At 38.4% G+C, this 20919-nt stretch overlaps 1 protein-coding gene across 15 annotated transcripts in view; it reads right to left on the minus strand.

The window, feature by feature from the left end:
* LOC105499964 (APC regulator of WNT signaling pathway) overlaps window positions 1–20919 on the minus strand; it is a 144143-nt gene that overhangs the window by 9540 nt on the left and 113684 nt on the right. For 5 of the 15 annotated variants that reach the window (XM_011772854.2, XM_011772855.3, XM_024787150.2 and 2 more), the window contains 7 exons: window positions 17279–17657; window positions 14666–14761; window positions 13301–13354; window positions 9455–9594; window positions 8696–8773; window positions 7706–7822; window positions 1536–1750 (listed from right to left, as the gene is read on the minus strand). In XM_011772854.2, the coding sequence (XP_011771156.2) occupies window positions 1536–1750; window positions 7706–7822; window positions 8696–8773; window positions 9455–9594; window positions 13301–13354; window positions 14666–14761; window positions 17279–17657 (1079 nt within the window). The remainder of the gene's footprint in view (window positions 1–1535; window positions 1751–7705; window positions 7823–8695; window positions 8774–9454; window positions 9595–13300; window positions 13355–14665; window positions 14762–17278; window positions 17658–20919) is intronic. The other 10 variants (XM_024787152.2, XM_011772863.3, XM_024787153.2 and 7 more) reach the window with 3 other exon arrangements.

Genomic DNA, 20919 nt, shown 5'->3' on the forward strand with positions numbered 1-20919 from the left:
GAAAAAGAAAAAGAAAAAAAGAAAAGAAAAAGTGCTCTTTGGCAGACTGTATGCTTATTATTTTTAAAAAATAAAGTAAATTAAAGCTTTCAAAACATTTAAGGCATATAAAAACAAGGTGTGAGGATCAGCATAATGAACTCTGGACATGAAAGAGCAACAGCTTGTTTAATGCAGGCAAACTGAAGATTAATGACAGCATATTCAGCTTTAGTGGGCTTTAAAATGGACTGGCAAGGGTACACAATAAGCTTTAACATGGTGGTCTTCTCTTAGCAGTCCAGTAGTTACAGGACTTAAGAAATCTTCTCTGCATAGCAGAAAGGGAGACTAGGCTTGTAGTTTCTGCATCACAGACTTAAAAAATGAATAAGCTATAAAAAAAACATATTTTTGGCCAGGCGCAGTAGCCCATGCCTACAATCCCAGCACTTTTGGAGGCTGAGGCTGGCGGATCACCTAAGGTCAGGAGTTCAAGGCCAGCCTGGCCAAAATGGTGAAGCCCCATCTCTACTAAAAATTTGCCAGGCATGGTGGGGGCTACCTGTAATCCCAGCTACTCGGGAGGCCGAGGCAGGAGAATCACTTGAACTCAAAAGGCAGAGGTTGCAGTGAGCAGAGATTGTGCCACTGCACTCTACCCTGGGCAACAGAGTGAGACTTCATCTCAAAAAGAAAGAAAGAAAGAAAAAAAAAAAGACAGTTGTATTTTTGTTGACATAATACAGAATCCGAGTTCTGAAAATGTGTGCCCTGCATCTGAGGCACTCTTTTAGGTTTTGCAACTCTAGCAGATTGGATGAATGGCTGTTAGCTAAATAATATTATTTACTGGCCAGGCGCAGTGGCTCACGCCTGTAATCCCAGCACTTAGGGAGCCTGAGACGGGTGGGTCACTGGAGGCCAGGAGTTCAAGAGCAGCAGGACAACGTGGTGAAACCTCATCTCTACCAAAAAATAGAAAAACTAGCCGGGTGTGGTGGCGTGCATCTGTAGTCCCAGCTAGTTGGGAAGCTGAGGTGCGAGAATCACTTGAACCCAGGAGGTGGAGGTTGCAGCGAGCCAAGATTGCAACACTGCCCTCCAGCCTGGGCGACAGAGTGAGACCCCGTCTCAAAAAAAAAAAAAAAAATTATTATTATTGATACTAAGACATCATTAGAAAAATGTGAACCTTTATATTCTCTGGATCATGCTCATAGTTTTTGTCTTGTTTTAAATTTTGTTTTCACATTCTTTTATACTATACTGATAGAAATGGATTATTTTGTTCCAATATTTGTGACTATTTTTTCCTCCACATATGGGCTACACCTCTCAACTATCATTTGCTTAATTTAGTCTCCTTTATAATACTATAAACTGTTATTACATTAAGTACACTAATGAGTTAAACTAAGAGTAGTTATCTTTTCACAATAATAAATATATTTTGGCTTAAAACTTTCATGATTATGTAAAACATTGCTTACAATTAGGTCTTTTTGAGAGTATGAATTCTGTACTTTAAAAGTAATATAAAACTCTATATATACCTGTGGTCCTCATTTGTAGCTATCAAGCTGGACACATTCCGTAATATCCCACCTCCACTTTCAATAATGGCTAAAGTGTTTGTCTGGCTCCGGTAAGTAAGAGTGCCAACCAAAAATGCAAGTGCACCATCTACAGCACATATATCAGCTTTATTCTCAGTGCAATGTGCTGACAAATTCCATAAGGCACTCAATACGCTTTTGAGGGTTGATTCCTAGTAAGAAACAGAATATGGGTCATCTAATTAGAGTTGGAATTTGTCTCTCATTAACTTCTATGTTACTGATATTGAATAAAAGCTATTTTTTAATCTATCCTATTGCCCGCCCCTCACTGGTAAATTATAACTTTCCATTTAGAAAAATGTTCATAAAATATCAAATAGTATTTATATCAATGATAGCTCTATAAAACAAGCAGAACACAATATTTAACTAATGACTTTTATAAACTTTATTCTAAGTGTTTAGATAGTACACACATCTTAGAATATGAAGCACAACTGATGTGCATTATGAAAAGAAAACATTTTCAGAATAGAATGTGGGTTATTCTCAGGCTGGGGTTGCTTGAAATAAAGAAAAAAAATGTGAATAGGAAGTGGATTAAGGCCCAGCATGTGGCTGGGTACAGTGGCTCATGCCTGTAATCCCAGCACTTTGGGAGGCTGACGGGTGGATCATCTGAGGTCAGGAGTTCAAAACCAGCCTTGCCAACGTGGTAAAACCCCGTCTCTACAAAAATACAAAAAAAAAAAAAATTAGCTGGGCATGATGGTGGGTGCCTGTAATTCCAGCTACTTGGGAGGCTGAGGTGGAAGAATTGCTTGAACCTGGGAGGCAAAGGTTGCAGTGAGCCAAGATTACACCATTGCACTCCAGCCTGGGTGACAGAGTGAAACTGTCTCAAAAAAACAAAAACAAAAAAAACAAAAAAGGCCGGGCGTGGTGGCTCATTGCCTGTAATCCCAGCACTTTGGAAGGCTGAGTGGTGTGATTGGGAGTTTAGGAGTTTGAGACCAGCCTGGGCAACATGGTGAAATCCCATCTGTACAAAAAATACAAAAAAAATTAGCTGGGTATGGTGACACGTGCCTGTAGTCACAGCTACTTGGGAGGATCACTTGAGCCTGGGAGGTCAAGGCTGCAGTAAGCCATGATCGTGCCACTGCACTCAAGCCTGGTTGACAGAGTGAGACCCTGTCTCAAAAAAAAAAAAAAAAAAGAAAGCAGATTTAAAAAATTCTGTAAACCATGCATAGATATGGAAAGATATCTTAGAAGTATTATCAAATGACAAGAGCGAGTTGCAGTGTCGTATATACAATATTCTGTTTATATAAAAAGCATTATATATATGTGGTTGCTTCAAAATTAACAATGTAATTTATAAAAACAATAAAGGGTACTAGAAAAGCTATAATTTCTTAAAATTCCCCACATAACAAATTACGAAAACCTGGAACTCCCTAACATACAATTATCAAAGTCAACTGTCAAATTGTAATTGCCACAGAAACACTTTGATACACAATTAAAGGTATTTGGTCAAAACTTGCCATGTGCTGGGTGCGATGGCTCTATGCCTTCAGGCCCAGAACTTTGGGAGGCTGAGGTGGGAGGATCGCTTAAGCCTAGGAGTTAAAAACCAGCCTGGGCAACATGGCAATACCCAATCTCTACAAAAAACATAAAAAGTAGCCAGGCGGCCAGGCACAATGGCTCATGCCTGTAATCCCAGTACTTTGGGAGGCCAAGGTGGGCGGATTACGAGGTCAGGAGATCGAGATGGTGAAACCCCATCTCTGCTAAAATACAAAAAATTAGCCAGGTGTGGTGGTGGGTGCCTGTAATCCTAGCTACCTGGGAGGGTGAGGCAGGGGAATCGCTTGAATCAGGGAGGCAGAGGTTGCAGTGAGCCGAGATTGTGCAACTGTACTCCAGCCTGGGTGACAGAGTAAGACTCGGTCTCAAAAAAAAAAAAAAAAAATCAGCCAGGCATGGTGGTGCACACCTACAGATCCAGCTACTTGAGAGTCTGAGGTGGGAGAATAGCTTGAGCCCAGGGAGTCAAGGCTGTGTGGCCTTGTCTCAAAAAAGCAAAAGCAAAACCACAACCAAAAAAAACAAAAAAACAAAAAAAACCCAAAAAAACCCCAAACCCACAACTTGCCATGATGGTGATGTCAATCTGTCTTCTTACTATATATCCATCAGGAAACAAACATTAATTAGAAATCAACTCTGTGCCTACTGCAAATGAGAGGCACTCCAGAGGATACAAACATAGCAAACTGATACCTGTGATTGAAGGTGCTAGCAATTTGCTTTGGGGGAAAAAAAGATACAAAAACATACATGAAACAAATGCTCCAAAGGAAAACTTATTACAGCCTGAATTTAATCAAACCAATCAAATATTTCATGGAGGAGAACAGCTGTTTAGGAGGATAAGACCTGTACATTGAGAGAGACGAGAAGCCAGTTGCTGCTGGCAGGGGAAGTACAATGAGGAAAGGCAGGGAAGTGAGAATCAGTGCCGGAGCACTGAAGACCCAGAAAGAAGATGCAAAGGAGATCACAGTCCATGATGGGGAACAGTGAAAAATAAGTTCAGAGAGACAAAAGCCAGGCCTTGAATGTCACAGCAAACATTTTGGGTCTAACCCAATAGATAGTGAGCTACTTTATTCTCTTCATCAAGAAATTAAGTGAACAAAACAATCTAGAAGCAGGTTTAGACATAATTTGTCAGATAAGTGGTAGGAGGCAGATAGAAGGTGCTTTTATGCAAGAAGTGCTTTTATCCTTCTCACATCAATCAATATGAGCCCAATTTTAATTACATGTGACTGAGATAAAGGTGGGGCACTCCAAGTACCCCGAGAACAAAAAAAAGCAAGAATTTAAAGGACTGAATTAAGCTGCAACTGGCCCAGAGTTGAGAGTTGAAGGTAGAAAAATATAAAAGTTCCTCTCTGTGGGGCTACATGTCAAGGACCAGGGGTTTTGTTTCAAAAATGTTTTTATCGTTCGAATTAGAAGACACAAAATAAATTAGAGGTTATTAATATAAGTAGTAACAGTAAAAGTGAGTGACCAAAAAGTATAAAATTCAGGTGAAGATAGAATAGAAAAACTTAAATCTACAAATCTAGACTCTATGATCAAGGAGAAGGGTTGTATCAGAAGCAAAATTAGGAGGAATTCAAGATAGTACAGCCAGTTTAGAAATGAAGCAAGTGACTTGTTCAGGGTTTTGGTTGTTACTGGAAAAGAGAAACACTGTAACAGAAGAAGTCACAGAGAATTTTTGTTTTCAAAATATTGGGCTTCTTCTAGAGAGCTGAAACAAAAAAGAAGGATCCAGTAGAGAAGATGTAGAAGACAAGAGTAAGGGACCAACAGCTTTAAGTGAACGGAGCACAGAGTGCTGGTCAAGGAAAGGCTCTAGAGTAAGAGCTCTGAGTGAGTTAAAGTGATGCAGAACACGCAGGAGAGCTAGAAGGTAGTTCTGATTCTCTTGCTCATTAGTAGCTGAAGTTGAGATGGAACTGATGTTGAATGAAAAACAGAAAAAGAATGTTCATGACTGCTGCACTAAATGTAGAAAAAGAGGGAAAAATAAATAAATTCTAACACTGCTGATCAGAATTGGGCCCAAATCAGAACTGGGTATTATACATTTCTGATGGCTAGTTTTTCGAAGACTGACCATGCATTATATCCCCCCTGTAATCCCAGCACTTTGGGAGGCCAGGGCAGGCAGATCACGAGGTCAAGAGATGGAGACCATCCTGGCCAACATGGTGAAACCCCGTCTCTACTAAAAATACAAAAACTAGCTGGGCGTGGTGGTGCATGCCTATAATTCCAGCTACTTGGGAGGCTGAGGCAGGAGAATCACTTGAACCAGGGAGTCAGAGGTTGCAGTTAGCCAAGATCCTGCCATTGCACTCTAGCCTGGTGGCAGAGCAAGACTCCATCTCAAAAAAAAAATTATAGAAGAGTTTAGGTCCTTGAAAGAGAATTAAGTCATGAACCAGTTAGCAGCAGTGCAAATTCTCATAATACACACACACATTAAATCTTTCTGAAACTACACAGGGTTATTAGATTAGGAGTACTTAAGTGTGCAAGCACTAATTTTTTTGAACTTTATTGAAATATAATTGATGAACAATAAACTGCACACATTTCAAGTTTACAATTTGATAATTTTTCATGCATGTATACACCCATAAAACCGCCAGTCCAATCAAGATAACAAACATTTATATCATCCCCAAAAGTTTCCTAGTACCCTCTCGTAATCCTCCCCTTCCCTTCCACTCCCAACCCCAGGCCACCACTAATCTGTTTTCTGTCACTACAGATTACTGCATGTATCAATAGTTATTCTTTTTCACAGTCGAGTCATATTACTTTGTACAAATATTCCACAATATGCTTACCATTCACCTGCTGACAGACATAGTTATTTCTAGTTTTTGGCTATCATAAATATATTATTGTGGATATTTGTGTGTAAGTCTTCGTGACAGCATAAGTTTTTGTTCCTCTTGGGTAAATACTTAGAAGTGGAATGGCTGGGTCATATGGTAGGTGTGTTTAACTTAAAAACACTGCCAAATGTTCTCCAAAGTGATTATACCATTTTACACTCCCACTAGCAGAATACATGATTTCCAGCTGCTCAACATCCTTGAAAATGCATGGTCAATCTCTTAAATTTTAACCAATATGATATGCATAATGGTATCTCGTTGTAGTTTTAATTTGCATTCCCTGATGATTAATGATATTAAGTATCTTTTCAAGGGTTTATTGGCCATGTTCTTTTCTGAAATGTCTTCTATCCATTCAACAGTGTTACAGGTATTTTTATGCAGATGCTAAGCATATTTGAATATCATCTTTATAACTAATAATTTAGCTGAATGCTTTTCTATCTAATAAATTTTCAAGGGTTTTCCAAGAATAAAATACTTTACCAAAAATGCATAACTAAACCAACAAAAAACAAACCTTTTGCCTTCTCTGAAAAGGAAAGTTTTGAAGAACATGTAGGCTGTGGGTGTAGGAGGACTAGCTGGGTGAAAGGAAACCTAGACTAGCTAAGACAACTTGCTTGGTCCCTCTCAGATTTCAAGTTTACTTTTTTTTTTTTTCTTTTTAAATTTAGCCTAGTTTCTGAAGCAGATGGACTGCCTGGAGATATTTCCTTCTGTAAACAAATTATTATTTGACGATTCCTCACCCTTGGCTCTGATCACCTCTTGATAAGTTGACCATCAAAATTTGAGGGGATTGAGATTTGGAGAGCACAAAGGTAACACTTATACCAGTGATTCTTAACTGGTGGTGACATTGTCCTTCCTCCCTCCCAGGGACATCTGACAATATCTGGAGGCAATTTTGATTAGCATAACTAGGGGGAGGGTATATTGGTAGCCAGTTGGCAAAGGCCAGGGATGCTGCTAAACAATCTACAATGCACAGGTCAGCCCCAGCAAAACGAAGAATTATCTGGTCAAAAATGTCTATAGTGCTGAGGCTGAGAAACCCTGATATACATTAAATTCCCTTGTATAATCTTTTCTATCTTAGTACTTTAGGAGTTTGTGGTACTCTAAAACTATGGACTGGTGAGATAAACAGGTAAGAAATTAGGAAATCTAGGCCAGGCATGGTGGCTTGCGCCTGTAATCCCAGCACTTTGGGAGGCTGAGGTGGGCGGACCACAAGGTCAGGAGTAGTTTGAGACCAGCCTTACCAATATGGTGAAACCCCATCTCTACTAAAAATACAATTAGCTGGGAGTGGTGGCGTGCGCCTGTAATCCCAGCTACTCAGGATGCTGAGGCAGGAGAATCACTTAACGTGGGAGGCGGAAGTTGCAGTGAGCCAAGATCAGGCCACCGCACTCCACCCTGGGCAACAGAATGAGATCCCGTCTCCAAAAAAAAAAAAAAAAAAAAAAAAAGAAATTAGGGAATCTCATGGCTAAAAGTAGGCAGCAAAAAAAGCCAAACATGAAATTCTTATTATAGTACTAAATAATACACAGGTAAGAAACTAGGGAATCTCATGGCTAAAAGAAGGCAGCAAAAAAAAAAAAAAGCCAAACATGAAATTCATATTATAGTACTAAATGTTTTCAAAGGTACCTTTTTAACTTCTAAAGCACATTCCATCAATGCTTTCACACTTCCGACTTCCCGCAACGTCTTTTTACTATTTACATCTGCTCGCCAAGACAAATTCCGCAAAACACTTGCAATAACCTGCAAATTAATCAATTTTAGATTAATTTTTACATAAAATCATTCATACTAGTTGCTTTTTCGTTTTTAATGCTAGAGGTAAGAACAGAAATCTATTAAGAAAGAAATTCTGGCAAGCTGTGGTGACTCATGCCTGTAATCCTATCACTTTGGGAGGCTGAGGCAGGAGGATCTCCTGAGACCAGGAGCTCAAGACCTTCCTGGGTAACACAGTGAGACACTGTCTCTACAAAAACTTTTTAAAAATTAGCTGGGCATGGTGGCATGCACCTGCAGTAGTCCTACCTACTTGGGAGGCTGAGGCAGGAGGATCCCAGGAGCTTAAGGTTACTATGAGCCATAATTGCACCACTGCACTCCAGCCTGGGCAAGAGAGGGAGATCCTGTTTTTTTTTTTTTCTTTACTTTTTTTTTTTCTTTTTTAAATTCCTCCTAAATGCTACTACAGTGCCAAAAAGATTTCCTACAGTATAACTACAACATAATTATTTTTCTTTTTCTAGTGTTAATGGAACTATCTTTTATACATGAGATACTAAATACTGAGCAACAATCTAAATCAGGATATTAGCTGGGAGTGGTGGCACACGCCTGTAAATCCCAGCACTTTGAGATGTTAAGGTGGGCAGATTGCTTGAGCCTAGGAGTGGTGAAACCCTGTCTCTACAAAAAATACAAAAATTCGTTTGGCATGGTGGCGTGCACCTGTCAGCCCAGCCTTGAGAGGCTGAAGTGGGAGGATTGCTTGAACCCTGGAGGCAGAGGTTGCAGTGAGCTGAGATTGCACCACTGCCCTCTATCTAGCCTGGGTGACAGAGTGAGACCCTGCCTCAAAGAAAAAGAGAGAAAAACAGTTGAAATTCTAAATAGTACCTGCTGTAAGTCTTCACTTTCAGATTTTAGTTGGGCCACAAGTGCTCTCATGCAGCCTTTCATAGAGCATAGTGTAGCCTGTAAATTAGATACAGAACAGAGGATCATCAACAAGACAACTTGAAGCCAAGCTTTATTTCTGGCTATTAAATGTCTAATTCAGTTTTCATCATTTTGTTTTAATCATAACTGATATTTTGCTCATAAAAAATCTAGAATAAGATTACCTAAATAAAAGACAAATATTATCTTAATTCTTTGCTATCTGTTCTTCCTTTGCCAAACTAGAGAAATAAAGTGAATAAGTGGTGAGAAATGATAAGCAACAGGTTTTAGAGTAAAGCCTCTTATTTGAATGGAATCAATGTGTGTGTAACACTTGCCTTGGTCGTAAGAATTTTCAGATTTTAAATCCCATTCCTAGGAAGTGTTTTATCTTTTATTTTTTAATTCTACATAGTCAGACAAAATTCTCTAGTAATGGATCACAGAAATGATCCCTACAAGTATATTCGTATGAACAGTGTTTTTAATGCAATTACATAAATTCACTACTGTGTTCCATCTTTAGATGTACCTTTGCCTTTGTTTAGGCTTAAGACAACCAAATGAGTAAAGACAAGCGAAAGTGAAGCACAGGTTTTTATCAGTCATCGTTTAATGAGGAGAGTGACAAGAAAATCAGTAAAATGTGTTTTTATGAAAGTAAATTAACTCATACCTGAGCTATCTTAAGAAATATATGTTATAAAAACATACCTTGTTGGCTACATCTCCGAAAGTCAAGTTTGTCAAAGCCATTCCAGCATATCGTCTTAGTGTAATACTGTAGTGGTCATTAGTAAGCCCATACATTTCACAGTCCACTTGCAATAATTCTGCAATGGCCTGTAGTCCCCCTAATTTAAAAAGGGCAAGAGGAAAAAGACAATCATCTAAAATAAAACAAACTGGTACCAGGTTGGTAACTTAAGTATTAGGGAAAAGAATCTCAATGAATGAGAATATATGGTTTAAATTCACCTTTAGAATTATAAGCCACAAAAACTGTTATAAAGAACTTTTGTATTTTTATAAAGTACAACTGACAACTATTCCATTTTATGCCAGTTTCTCCACCCTCCAGCCCCTTATCTTACTGAGTGAAATAATAATTATTTTCTATTTACTGCATATACACTCCACCTTGCCAACAGTGAAGGCGGCTGTTTTCTAACACTAGTTCTTCCTGAACATAAGCAGAAAAAGGTAACTTCTTCTTATTATGAGGGCTTTATAAACACTCTTTATTGTCACACACTGTGGCCTAATTTTTTTTTTTTTTTGGCAAATAATTACCCTTAGGAATACTGATGCCTTTAAATGAAACTGTGCATGAAGAAAAACTAAAATTTTTTTTATTACAAAAATTATCTGTTCAATTTATTATTAAGTTATATAAAACTACTAATTTGTGTTTTTAAACACATTTCTTACTTCTCTTTGATGGTATCAAATATTAACTATACTAAGATTTAGCACTTTTTTTCCTGATTCTTTCCACTGAAAATGCTCAACAATGCCCACAATGGCCAATACTAGGAAGTCAAGGAGAAAACAAAGGGAAAGGAATGGGAAAGACACAAAGGAAGCAGTAAAAAAAAAAAGTGAAGCAAAATGGTAAGGAAGTGAACAAAAGAGAAAAATGCATGTGGAGGCTATACAAAATATAATTCATCAAATAATCATCATGGGACTCAGAAAGAAAAAGATGAATATGAACAGGCAATTCTTGGACACTAGAAGTCTAAATAGGTCATTAATCTGAAAAAGAGCCAGTACATTAATATTTTTATAAGTGGTCTGGAAAGTTCAATATGCAGAAGAATCTTGCAAGTTTGTAAAACAAAGTTCTGTCTTGGCTCAAGAATTCCAAGCCAAGGGATTTAAATGTAGGAATATTTATGTAAAACTTTATGACTAGCAGGAATGACAGACATGTTTGAATGTAGGTAAGTGAAAATTAATTTGGTTAAAGAAAATCCAAATCCTATTTAGGAAAATTTTCCTCCATTCACCTGCAACAATGGCAAAATACATAGACAGTGAACAAAAATCAGTCATTGTCTTTATGAAGAGCGTACAGATTGGAGCAAAGATAGATGAACTATGTAGAAGCACAGGGTGATATAATAGGTGGACTTAACCTAGACCTGGGATTAGGTTCCTTAAGAAAAAGGCTGAGGAAATAATGTTTTAATGTTTAAGTTGAAACGTAAAGGATGAATGTATATCTTTTTTAAATTTTTTTATTTTGGTAGAGACAGGGTACCACTATGTTGCCCAAGCTGGTCGCGAACTCCTAGGTTCAAGTGATTCTCCTGCCTTGGTTTCCCAAAGTGCTGGGATTACAGGCATGAGCTACCAGGTCCAGCCAGATGAATGCATATGTAACAAGGGTGGGGAAGGAAGAAGAAAGACACATTCTAGGCAAAGGAAGCAGCATGCAAAAGGGCCCCTGGGCCTGAAATATTTAACAGCAAGGAGAGGGCCACAAAATGAGGCTATAAACATGGGTGGATGCCAGATCACTTAAGACTTTATGTGCCATATTAAAGATTTTACGCAGAAAAAGGAATAATTAGATGCACATTCTAAACAGATTACTATGGTTTCAGTGAACAAAATGGACTGTCAGTGGAAATGGGAAGAGAAGACAAAGTATTGCAGAACAGGAGAGATGATGGTGGCTTGGTCTGGGGATGAAGAGAAGAGCGATGACTTAAGATATTTTTAAGTAGCAGAATTAAAGCAGTCAGTTGCTATTTGCAGGGGATAAGGATGGCATCGTGAATGCCTTCCAAGATTTTGGTTTGAGCAACTGGGTTGGAATTTCTGAGAAAAGGAAACTGGGAAAAGATGAGATTCAGGGATGCGAAAGATTACGAATTCACTTTGTGACAGTTGAGTTAGAAGTGTCTAAAATACCACCTAAGGGAAGATGTCACATAATCAGTTCAATAATGTGTCTAAAACTCAGGGAGAGAACTCAGATTGAGCTGTAAATTTGAAAATGAAAACAAAAACTGTAACAGAAGCATAGAGAGAAAGGAAGAGAGCCTAGGGCAGAGCTTCAAGGAATTCCACCATTTTACACTTGGGTGAAAGAAAAGGAGCCTGTAAAAGAACTGAGAATTTTGACCCATGAAATTGACATGGAAGACCTTAAGACTGTGGCCTGGTATACTAATGAGATCGCCAAGATGTCGGGTATTTTAAAGCAGGGGATCAATACCACAACAAAACAAACTATGCCTTTTGTCTGTATAAAATCTTGCCTGGTGTGACAATAACTGCGATACTTTCTTAAGAAAGATAAAATGCACCTAAAGAAGATGCCAAGAAGGCACGACATGATCAAAGAGTTGAGTACTCTTGTATGGAAAAACTAAAAATCTTAGGACTTGATACTGAAAATAAAGATTAAATAAGAATGTGGCAGATATCAAGAGATTCAGGAAGAACATGGCTAATAAAAAAAGAATATTCAAAAAAATTTAGACTATCAGATAAAAGAGGAAGTGCTTTTTGACTTCACGCAAATGAAAAGATTTCAGAGAATTCTGAGGCATAGAATAGAATTCATAGGTTAAAACTATAAATGGATTTGCTAAAATATGCAAATTCATGACTGGATTGATACAAGTAAAAAGTGGTTGCTCTAAGAAAAATCAGGATGTTTCATGGTAACGCAAAGATGATGAACATGTCCTTCCACAATTTTCTTGGTGCCTGTTAGCAAACAGTGGTCTAAACAGACCAAAGTATTGCCCAATAGGGTAAAACTACCGACAGACTCAGGTGACATTCAACAGAATCCTTAATTTAGACTCTTATGAACAAAAGAAAGACTGATAATTTTAAAAAGTATATTATTTTTGTTTTATGTGGTTTAGATAGTCACCATTGGCATGAAATGCCTTGTTCTAAAATAAGTATCACAGGCTCAACAAGAATATTCTATTGGTGTTTCACAAAATTTCCTGAACATAAGAATCAGCCAGGCCACTTATCACATTGATTCCTAGGCCCTTCCCCTGGAGATTCTATTTGCTACAAGGCCAGAAAATCTGCAGTTTGGTGAGTGCCTCTGGGTGATCATTATGATTAAGATATTTTGTGAAATATTAATGCAAATAAACCGAGAGTTCCTTGAAAGCCAGGACCAGGTCCTAATCATTATAAAAATCTAGTGCCTAGCACAGTTTCTGGGGTAGATTTGAGAATCAATAAACATACATCATGGAAATTATAGTCTAAAACTTCTAATACTAATAAGTGCAAACGTAAATGACTGATAGTTGTAGAATCTTCATATATGTACAAACGACCATCCCAGCTGGCTGAACTAAGGAATTCCCCTTCACCTATTTGGGATTTCTTTTTTCCTTATCCCTTAATGCCAAAACCTTGTGCTGTCTTATACTATTATCTCCCTGCAATCCACAAACCCTAATCCTCCTTCTGCCCCAGTGCAAATCTGGAGGTAAGGAGTGAGAAGAAGGTAATCCCCTGTGGCTATGTCCCCAGCAGTCACACCCCCAGAGGCCCCATCCTGCTCCTCACCTGAAAGCCCCTGCCCTAGCTCCTGTGATGAAATGCCCCGGGTAGCCTTCCTACCTGAAGAAGGAAGAGGAACAAATACTGAGTCTAGGTTTTATTTTGAAATCCAGATAATTAATGTCTCAGTCCTAGTCTACAGTCCACTGGAACACAGGAACATTTACAGAATAACTTTTGAGGTATCTTAAAATTAAATGTTTTCCTGTTTATTCATGATTTTTTATCCCCTTCCTGTTATGATTAGCATTTTAAAAAATTTAAAATGTTCACAAATGCTGAGATTGTACTAAGGAGGGGAGAATTCATAAGATTAACTGAGATTCCACAGGAGACCAGGGGGAGGAAAGAGAATCAGGGAGGCCAATTGCTAGGCCACTAGGAAGGAAAGCATGGCCAGAGGGCAGGCCTGAAATCTTAAGGTGCAGAGCCTCCCAAAGTGATGACTCTGAAGGACAATACTTTTGGCTGTTCAGGTTCTCTGTGTAAGAGTCTCATGACTTCATCACTTTTAAGATAAATGACGAATGAAACGATGAGGGGGTAGGAATATAAAGTGGGAGTTGGAACATAATGTAACATAAACGGCACAAAATGCAAGGGCACAATTACACTAAAATGGGAATTAAGTGTATGGTTCCTGCTTGTGGCATGACTAGAGAGATCCAGTTCACATGAGATGGTTCAGCATGATGCAATTTATAAATACCACATGTACAAAATGAACCTACAAATCAAAGAAAACCCGTTATATAAAAAATGGAGTGCACCGCTGGTTATATAAGGTTTAGTGCGTGAAAATACATACCTAAAGGAGTAATCATTCCAAAGTTAATGAAATGTTTCTGACTTAAAGCATAATACTTTTCTATATTAACCAGTTTCAAAGATACCAGGCTGCTTATGATGAAAATCCTGTAAAGTACCGATAACCATGAAGATAAATGAAAATCTTAATAATAATTCCCTCTGATGCTCATCAAAAGTGACTGAGTTCAATCACAAAACACTAGCTCCACATTTCAAAATAATTCAAATTAACATCCTCATCAGCTGGCACACACAAAGTCTACTTTGGCAAAAGGGACAAAGAGTGACCCATTTTGTCATTGTTTTTCAATCTCTGGCTTCGGTTTTGAAAAAGTTAGTATATGACAGGGTAGCAGTTTCTGTGATTCAGGATCTTTTCTCTGCTGGAAACCAGGGTACGTTTTTTTGCTACACAGAGGAAGCAGCTGATAGCAGAAGTTGGTGGCCTTATATCATAATTCATCAATGACTAAAAATCTTTATTTACTATACTGAATTTCTACCATGATTTAAAAATCCACCAGTAATTGTCTATGGCATTAAAAAACATTTTCGTCTTACCTAGTTCATTCATTGCATGTCTATGCTCTTCATCAAATGAAAGTTTCATTAGAACACACACAGCAGGACAGATCTGATGTTCAACAGGTGCTGGCACTGGAAAATAAAATCAACATAAACCATAATGCTTTGTTATTTAAAGAGCAATGATGTTTATCGTACTTTAAAAATATGCAGGGATCACTAGTATACCCCTAATTCATGGAATTTTAGTGGATCAAATATTTGCTGAAAGGACAAATAAATACTACAAATGTAGAACAAAAGGCTTTCTTTCCATAAAAATGTTTACCACTCATCTGCCCTTGACTAAGTCTCTTAGAATAAGTCTTGGAGGTTTATGCTATTACTCACATAACTAATAATTTAAAATTATGTTGAGTATACAAAACAATAAAAACATTTTGGTATAAAATGATTTAATTTTGTTTATAATTTCTTTCTTTCTTTAAAAAAAAAAAACAAAAAACAAAAGAGGGTCTTGCTCTGTTGCCTAGGCTCGAGTGGAATGATCACAGCTTTCACTGCAGCCTTGTATTCCGGGGCTCAGGTGACCTTCCTGCCTCAGCCTCTGGAGCAGCTAGGACTACAGGCATACCCCACAGCCCCTAGCTAATTTTAAAAAATTTTTGTAGAGATAGGGTCTTGCTATGTTGCCTAGGGTAGTCTCAAACTCCTGGCCTTAAGTGCCGCTCCTGCCCGGGCCTCCCGAAGTGCTGGAATTACAGGTACGAGCCACTGTTTATAATTTCTATTTAAACTACTATCATGAGTGTGGGTTAAAAGCACATGGTGCTGGGTGCGGTGGCTCACACCAGGAATCCCAGCACTTTGGAACACTGAAGTGGGCAGATCCTTGAGTTCAAGGAGTTCAAGAACAGCCTGGGAAACATGGCAAAACTCCATCTCTTTAAAAAAAAAAAAAATTAGTCAGTTGTGGTGGCGCATGCTTGTAGTCCCAGATACTCTCAGGAGGCTGAGGTGGGACGAGTGCTTGAGTCTGGGAGGTTGAGGCTGCAGTGAACTGTGATTGCACCACTGCATTATAGTCTGGGCGCTTGTGTGAGACCATATCTCACTACAAACAGAAAAAAAAGCATATGGCTGTGTACAAATGTGATCTCTAATACAAAAAGTTAGACAGATATACTACAGAGTAAACAGAAATTTCTAAAAAGGGTGTCCAAGAAAATGTACCTCCACATTCAATACTATGCACAAGGTTTCAAAACTCATTTGACATAATTTTTTAAAAAAATCTCAAAAGAAATATTATTCTATTTAATTTTTTGAGAACAAATATCAAGAGTACAAAATGTGGGTCATTACATAATTGTGGATAGCCAAAGAAAACAATCCAGGAAGGCAATGTTCTCCCAGTAAAAATCTTACTAGTTCTCTCACCCTAGGACAAATAGGTATGAAAGGCAATCCCTTTTTTCTTATTCTTTTAAAATTTTCTAAAAATGAGACAGTGTCTCACTATGCTGCCCAGCTGGTCTTAAACTCCTGGGCTCAAGCAATCCTCCTGTCTCAGTCTCCCAAACTGCTAGGATTACAGGCATGAACCACCACACCTGGCCTTTCTTATTCTTCAACATTTTTAGATTTCAAATAAATTCATCTTCATACCCAAGCTTTAAAAAATCTGCTACAGCTTCATAAGTCATGTTTGCATCATCTCCTCTTCACATCAATAGGCTGATACAGTAGAATCATCTACTTGTAGTGCACGTGTGTGTGTGTGTGTGTGTGTGTGTGTGTGTGTGTGTGTGTGAGTTCTTGTCAGGTGAAAGGAAGGTCTTACCTTACATACTTACTGCTTTTGGTTGTTGGCTACAGGAATGAAGTAAGTTATATCCCCACAGGTTCTAACTCCCATGCTGCTCCTGAGGGAGTGGGGCTGGTGTCTAAGGGTCCCCTCCTGAGTGAAGAGCTGGGTAGATTATCACTCCCAGCAACTGGGGCCCACTGTCTACAGCTGGATGGTACAGTAGGAAAAGCACTGAGCTGAGAGTCAGGAGATCTGGGCTCTGTTCCTGGGTCTACCACTTACTAGGTGTGAGGGCCATGGTTAAGTCCTTTAGTTCTTTTGAGCCTCAGTTTTTTCATCTGTAAAATGGAGATAATACCTTCCCTTCCCACTTCACTAGGTTGTTGTGAGGGGCAAATAATATAATAGATGTAACGATGCTCTGTGTCCCCTGAATATAATGATATGCAAATGTAAAATATTATGGTTTGTACACTAATGGCTGAAGGAACTTACGTAAAGTCACTTCCATCTATGAAATGAGCTTCAGCTATGAAGTGAAAGATGGGCAACATAATTGCTCAGGTTCTTTCTAGCTCTACTAAGGCCCTACTATGCTATGACTGTATAAATTTCTCTTGACTTACTGTTCTTATAGTAGTGCACATAACATTTCCTTTGCTAAATTTTTCTAGGGAAATACAGACTTAATCTTTTAAACATGATAGTAGCACAAATGGCTGATGTGAATTTCCTCCTCTTAGTCATAAAGACAGCATATTAACTAAAAATGTTTTCTATTTAAAAATCTCACATTTGCTTTGAAACATGCACTATGATGTACACCAAAGAGAACATACTTGGATTTTTGTCCTGGTCCATGCCTTGTTCATGGGCTTCCTGCCACTCCCAACAGGTTTCACAGTAAGCACGTATCTGTTCCAAAAGATGAAGGACTCGGATTTCACGCCTGCCTCTCTTGTCATCAGGCTGTGAGTGAATGATGTTGTGGAGTGCTGCACTGGCCCTGGCCCGAGCCTCTTTACTGCCCCGGGAATTTCCCAACAATACAGAGTCTTTGTCATTGCCATGTAAAAGCTGGATGAGGAGAGGAAGACATCCAGACTGTCGCATGGATATACAGCTGTCTTGGGAGCTAGACATAGCTAGCAAAGTTCGCGACATATCATCCTTATCATGAGTACCAAGCATTGACAACAATGAATACACCATTTCCACCTGTGGGCCAAATGAGTTTAGAAACAAAATTATGACTTTAATATCCAAAAGCCAAAAACCAATTAAGTGATGAATGGGATATTTACTGTAACTCTAAAAACACAAAACAACCCCCCCCCCCAAAAAAAAAAAAACCCGAAAACCTTTCCAGGATGAAGTAATCAGTGTTATTTCAAAATCTATGTATCATCACCAGTTTGTTTATGTGAGTAAATAATATGAGTGGTAAAATACAGTATTAAAAGAAAAAGTAGGTTTTTGCATACTCACTAACTGTTAGTGCTGTTTGCCTAGATCAGTTGGTGCTAATCCACTGACTATAATCAGGGAAAAACAACTGATTTCACACACATAGAGAATGCAGTTTAGTTAAATTCTCTACAGAATTTAAAATTTTATCTTATTTCTTTTAATCTATACCCATAAGCAATAAATAGAAAACATTTCTGCAACAATTGTAAGTACTAATTCTCAGCAATCATTAATTCTCGTCAGATGATAATATTGTTAAAATTACATGATTATAAATTTAAAAATGTTTTGTCATAAAAAGGAAAATGCCATGATCATACAGAGTGAGAGCCGGGATTTGTAGTCAGTTTTTAAAAAAGCAACCAGTAAGTACTAATTACTCTCTGACAATAAATTCTAAGTATTTACTTAGAAGCCGATTAGAAACAGGAAAATGGCACCCAGTTATCCTGGACCATGGTCCACTCATTTTAAAGCTACAGGGTATTACATAAAAGAAGAGGCTATTATATAAAGAATGCATCATCTCCATAACTCAGTGGTTCTCAATTCGGGGCAATTTTGCCCCCATCAGGACACATTTGACAACATCTTGGAGACATTTTTGGTTGTCACAATTGCAGGACAGGTATTTTAGGGCAATCTAGTGGGTAAGCACCAGGGATGTTACTATACATTCTACAACGCAACAAAGAATTATCCAGCCAATAGTGCTGAGGTTTAGAAATGCTGCTTTAAATGTGTAAATACACACATACCTTTAGATATGAAAATTTTAGGAAGGCAGTATAGGGCTGTGGATAAATGGGTTTTCATTGGAGCTAGGCTCAAATTTTGGCTCCACCTCTTAGGAGCAAGCTGTGGTGCTATTATTGTCAAGCTATTTGATTTCTCTGAGCCTCAGTTTTCTGAGCTGCAAAATGGAGAAATTTACCTACCTAACAATGTTTTCTCCATTAACCTGAAATAAAATAATACATGTATAGGACAGTAGCTGGCATTCAAAATACATACTAGGGTCTTAATATTATCATGCATAAATGACTTCAAAAAGAAACAGTATTCTAATTGCCAGTTTTCATACAATAGTGCTCTTGAATATTCAAGATTTTTTTTACAGTAAAAACTACATGTTGAGATTAGACAGATCTGGAATTAAATTTCCATGCCTAAAACTTTTTTTGCTTGTTTTCTCATTTAGAGAAATATGAATACTTCACAGAATTTTGGAGGGGACCAGAGATAATGTACACACAACTCCTGGCACAGTTACTGGCATATAAGAGGTTCCAAGAAGTATAAACAGGATTAAGCCTCATAGTGAGAATATTATTGATTATTCTAAAATCATTACTTAAATCAACATTAGTTATTTCAGTAATACATTTCCCAAGAGCTATTATATTATTTACAGTAAAGAAAGAGTATACAGAGTATGCTGTGAAAACAATTAATGGAATTCGAGTTAACTAAAACTATATTGTTTAGTAATAGCAGAATTTCATTTCATCTTAGTTAATTTAAAAATCTCTGACGGGCCGGGTGCAGTCGCTCACGCCTGTAATCCCAGCACTTTGGGAGGCAGAGATGGGTGCATCACCTGAGGTCAAGTGTTCGAGACCAGCCTGGCCAACATGGCGAAACCCCATCTCTACTAAAAATACAAAAAAAATTAGCCAGGAGTGGTGGCATGCACCTGTAATCCCAGCTACTCAGGAGGCGGAGGCAGGAGAATCGCTTGAACCCAGGAGGTGGAGGTTGCAGTGAGCCAAGATCGTGCCACTGTACTCCAGCCTGGGCAACAGAGCAAGACTCTGTTTCAAAAAATAAAAAATAATAAAATAAAATCTCTGACTTTAAAATAATAAAGTAACTATATTTTCCTCTTTTTTTTTTGAAATGGAGTTTTGCTCTTATTCCCCAGGCTGGAGTGCAATGGTGCAATCTCGGCTCATTGCAACCTCTGCCTCCCAGGTTCAAGCAATTCTCCTGCCTCAGCCTCTCGAGTAACTGGGATTACAGCCATGTGCCACCACGCCCAGCTAATTGTGTATTTTTAGTAGAGATGGAGTTTCACCATGTTGGTCAGGCTGGTTTTGAACTCCTGGCCTCACGTGATGCACCCACTTCAGCCTTCCAAATTTCTGGGATTACAGGCGTGAGCTACCACATCTGGTCTAAAGTAAGTATTTTCTTTTCAAACACTATTCCCAAATCCTAAAATATTTGCTAGCATCTAAGAAAGATACTCTAATGAAACTCACTTATCAGCATGAAATAACACTCAACTTCAACAACTTTTCCATTCACCTCAATACATATTTACTCACGTGCAGGCACCATCTTAGACACAGCAAAAGACAAGTAAAAAAACATTTCTTTATTTCCAAAAGGCAGGTTCATGCAAATTGTTAGTGATTCAAATGAGGTAGATGGATCACACGGGGAGGTAAGAGGACCTTGGGAATCAGAAAATGTTTTGTAAAAAAGCAAAGCCCAAGAAGAGTTTTGAAGGCTGGCTAGGATTCTGACAGACATTTATGGCGGTCCCCACCAGTGCAGGCAAGGAAGGGAGGTGTAAAGTCACAGGGAGTGTTCACGAAGAAGGAAGTGAGCCAGTTTGGTTGGAACTCAGTATTCTTGCAGATAAGTGGATGGAAAGACTGAAAAAGAATTAAAAATTAGGTAATCTGGCACTCTTTATAATCCTGATTTTTTTTTGTTTATGCTTCTTTGTATAAAAAGATGTCATTTCTTTAAGAGACTGTGAATCAGAATTCTCCACTAGAAAGTGGTGTAATCTCAGCTCACTGCAACCTCTGCCTCCTGGGTTCAAACTATTCTCATGCCTCAGCCTCCTAAGTAGCTGGGACCACAGGTGTGTGCCACCACGCCGGCTAATTTTTGTATTTTTAGTAGAGATGGGGTTTTGATATGTTGCCCAGGCTGGTCTTGAACTCCTGGCCTCAAGTGATCCACCTGCCTTGGTGGGATTACAGGTGTGAGCCAC

Source organism: Macaca nemestrina, chromosome 6 (genome assembly GCF_043159975.1).
Source record: "Macaca nemestrina isolate mMacNem1 chromosome 6, mMacNem.hap1, whole genome shotgun sequence".
NCBI lineage: Eukaryota > Metazoa > Chordata > Mammalia > Primates > Cercopithecidae > Macaca > Macaca nemestrina.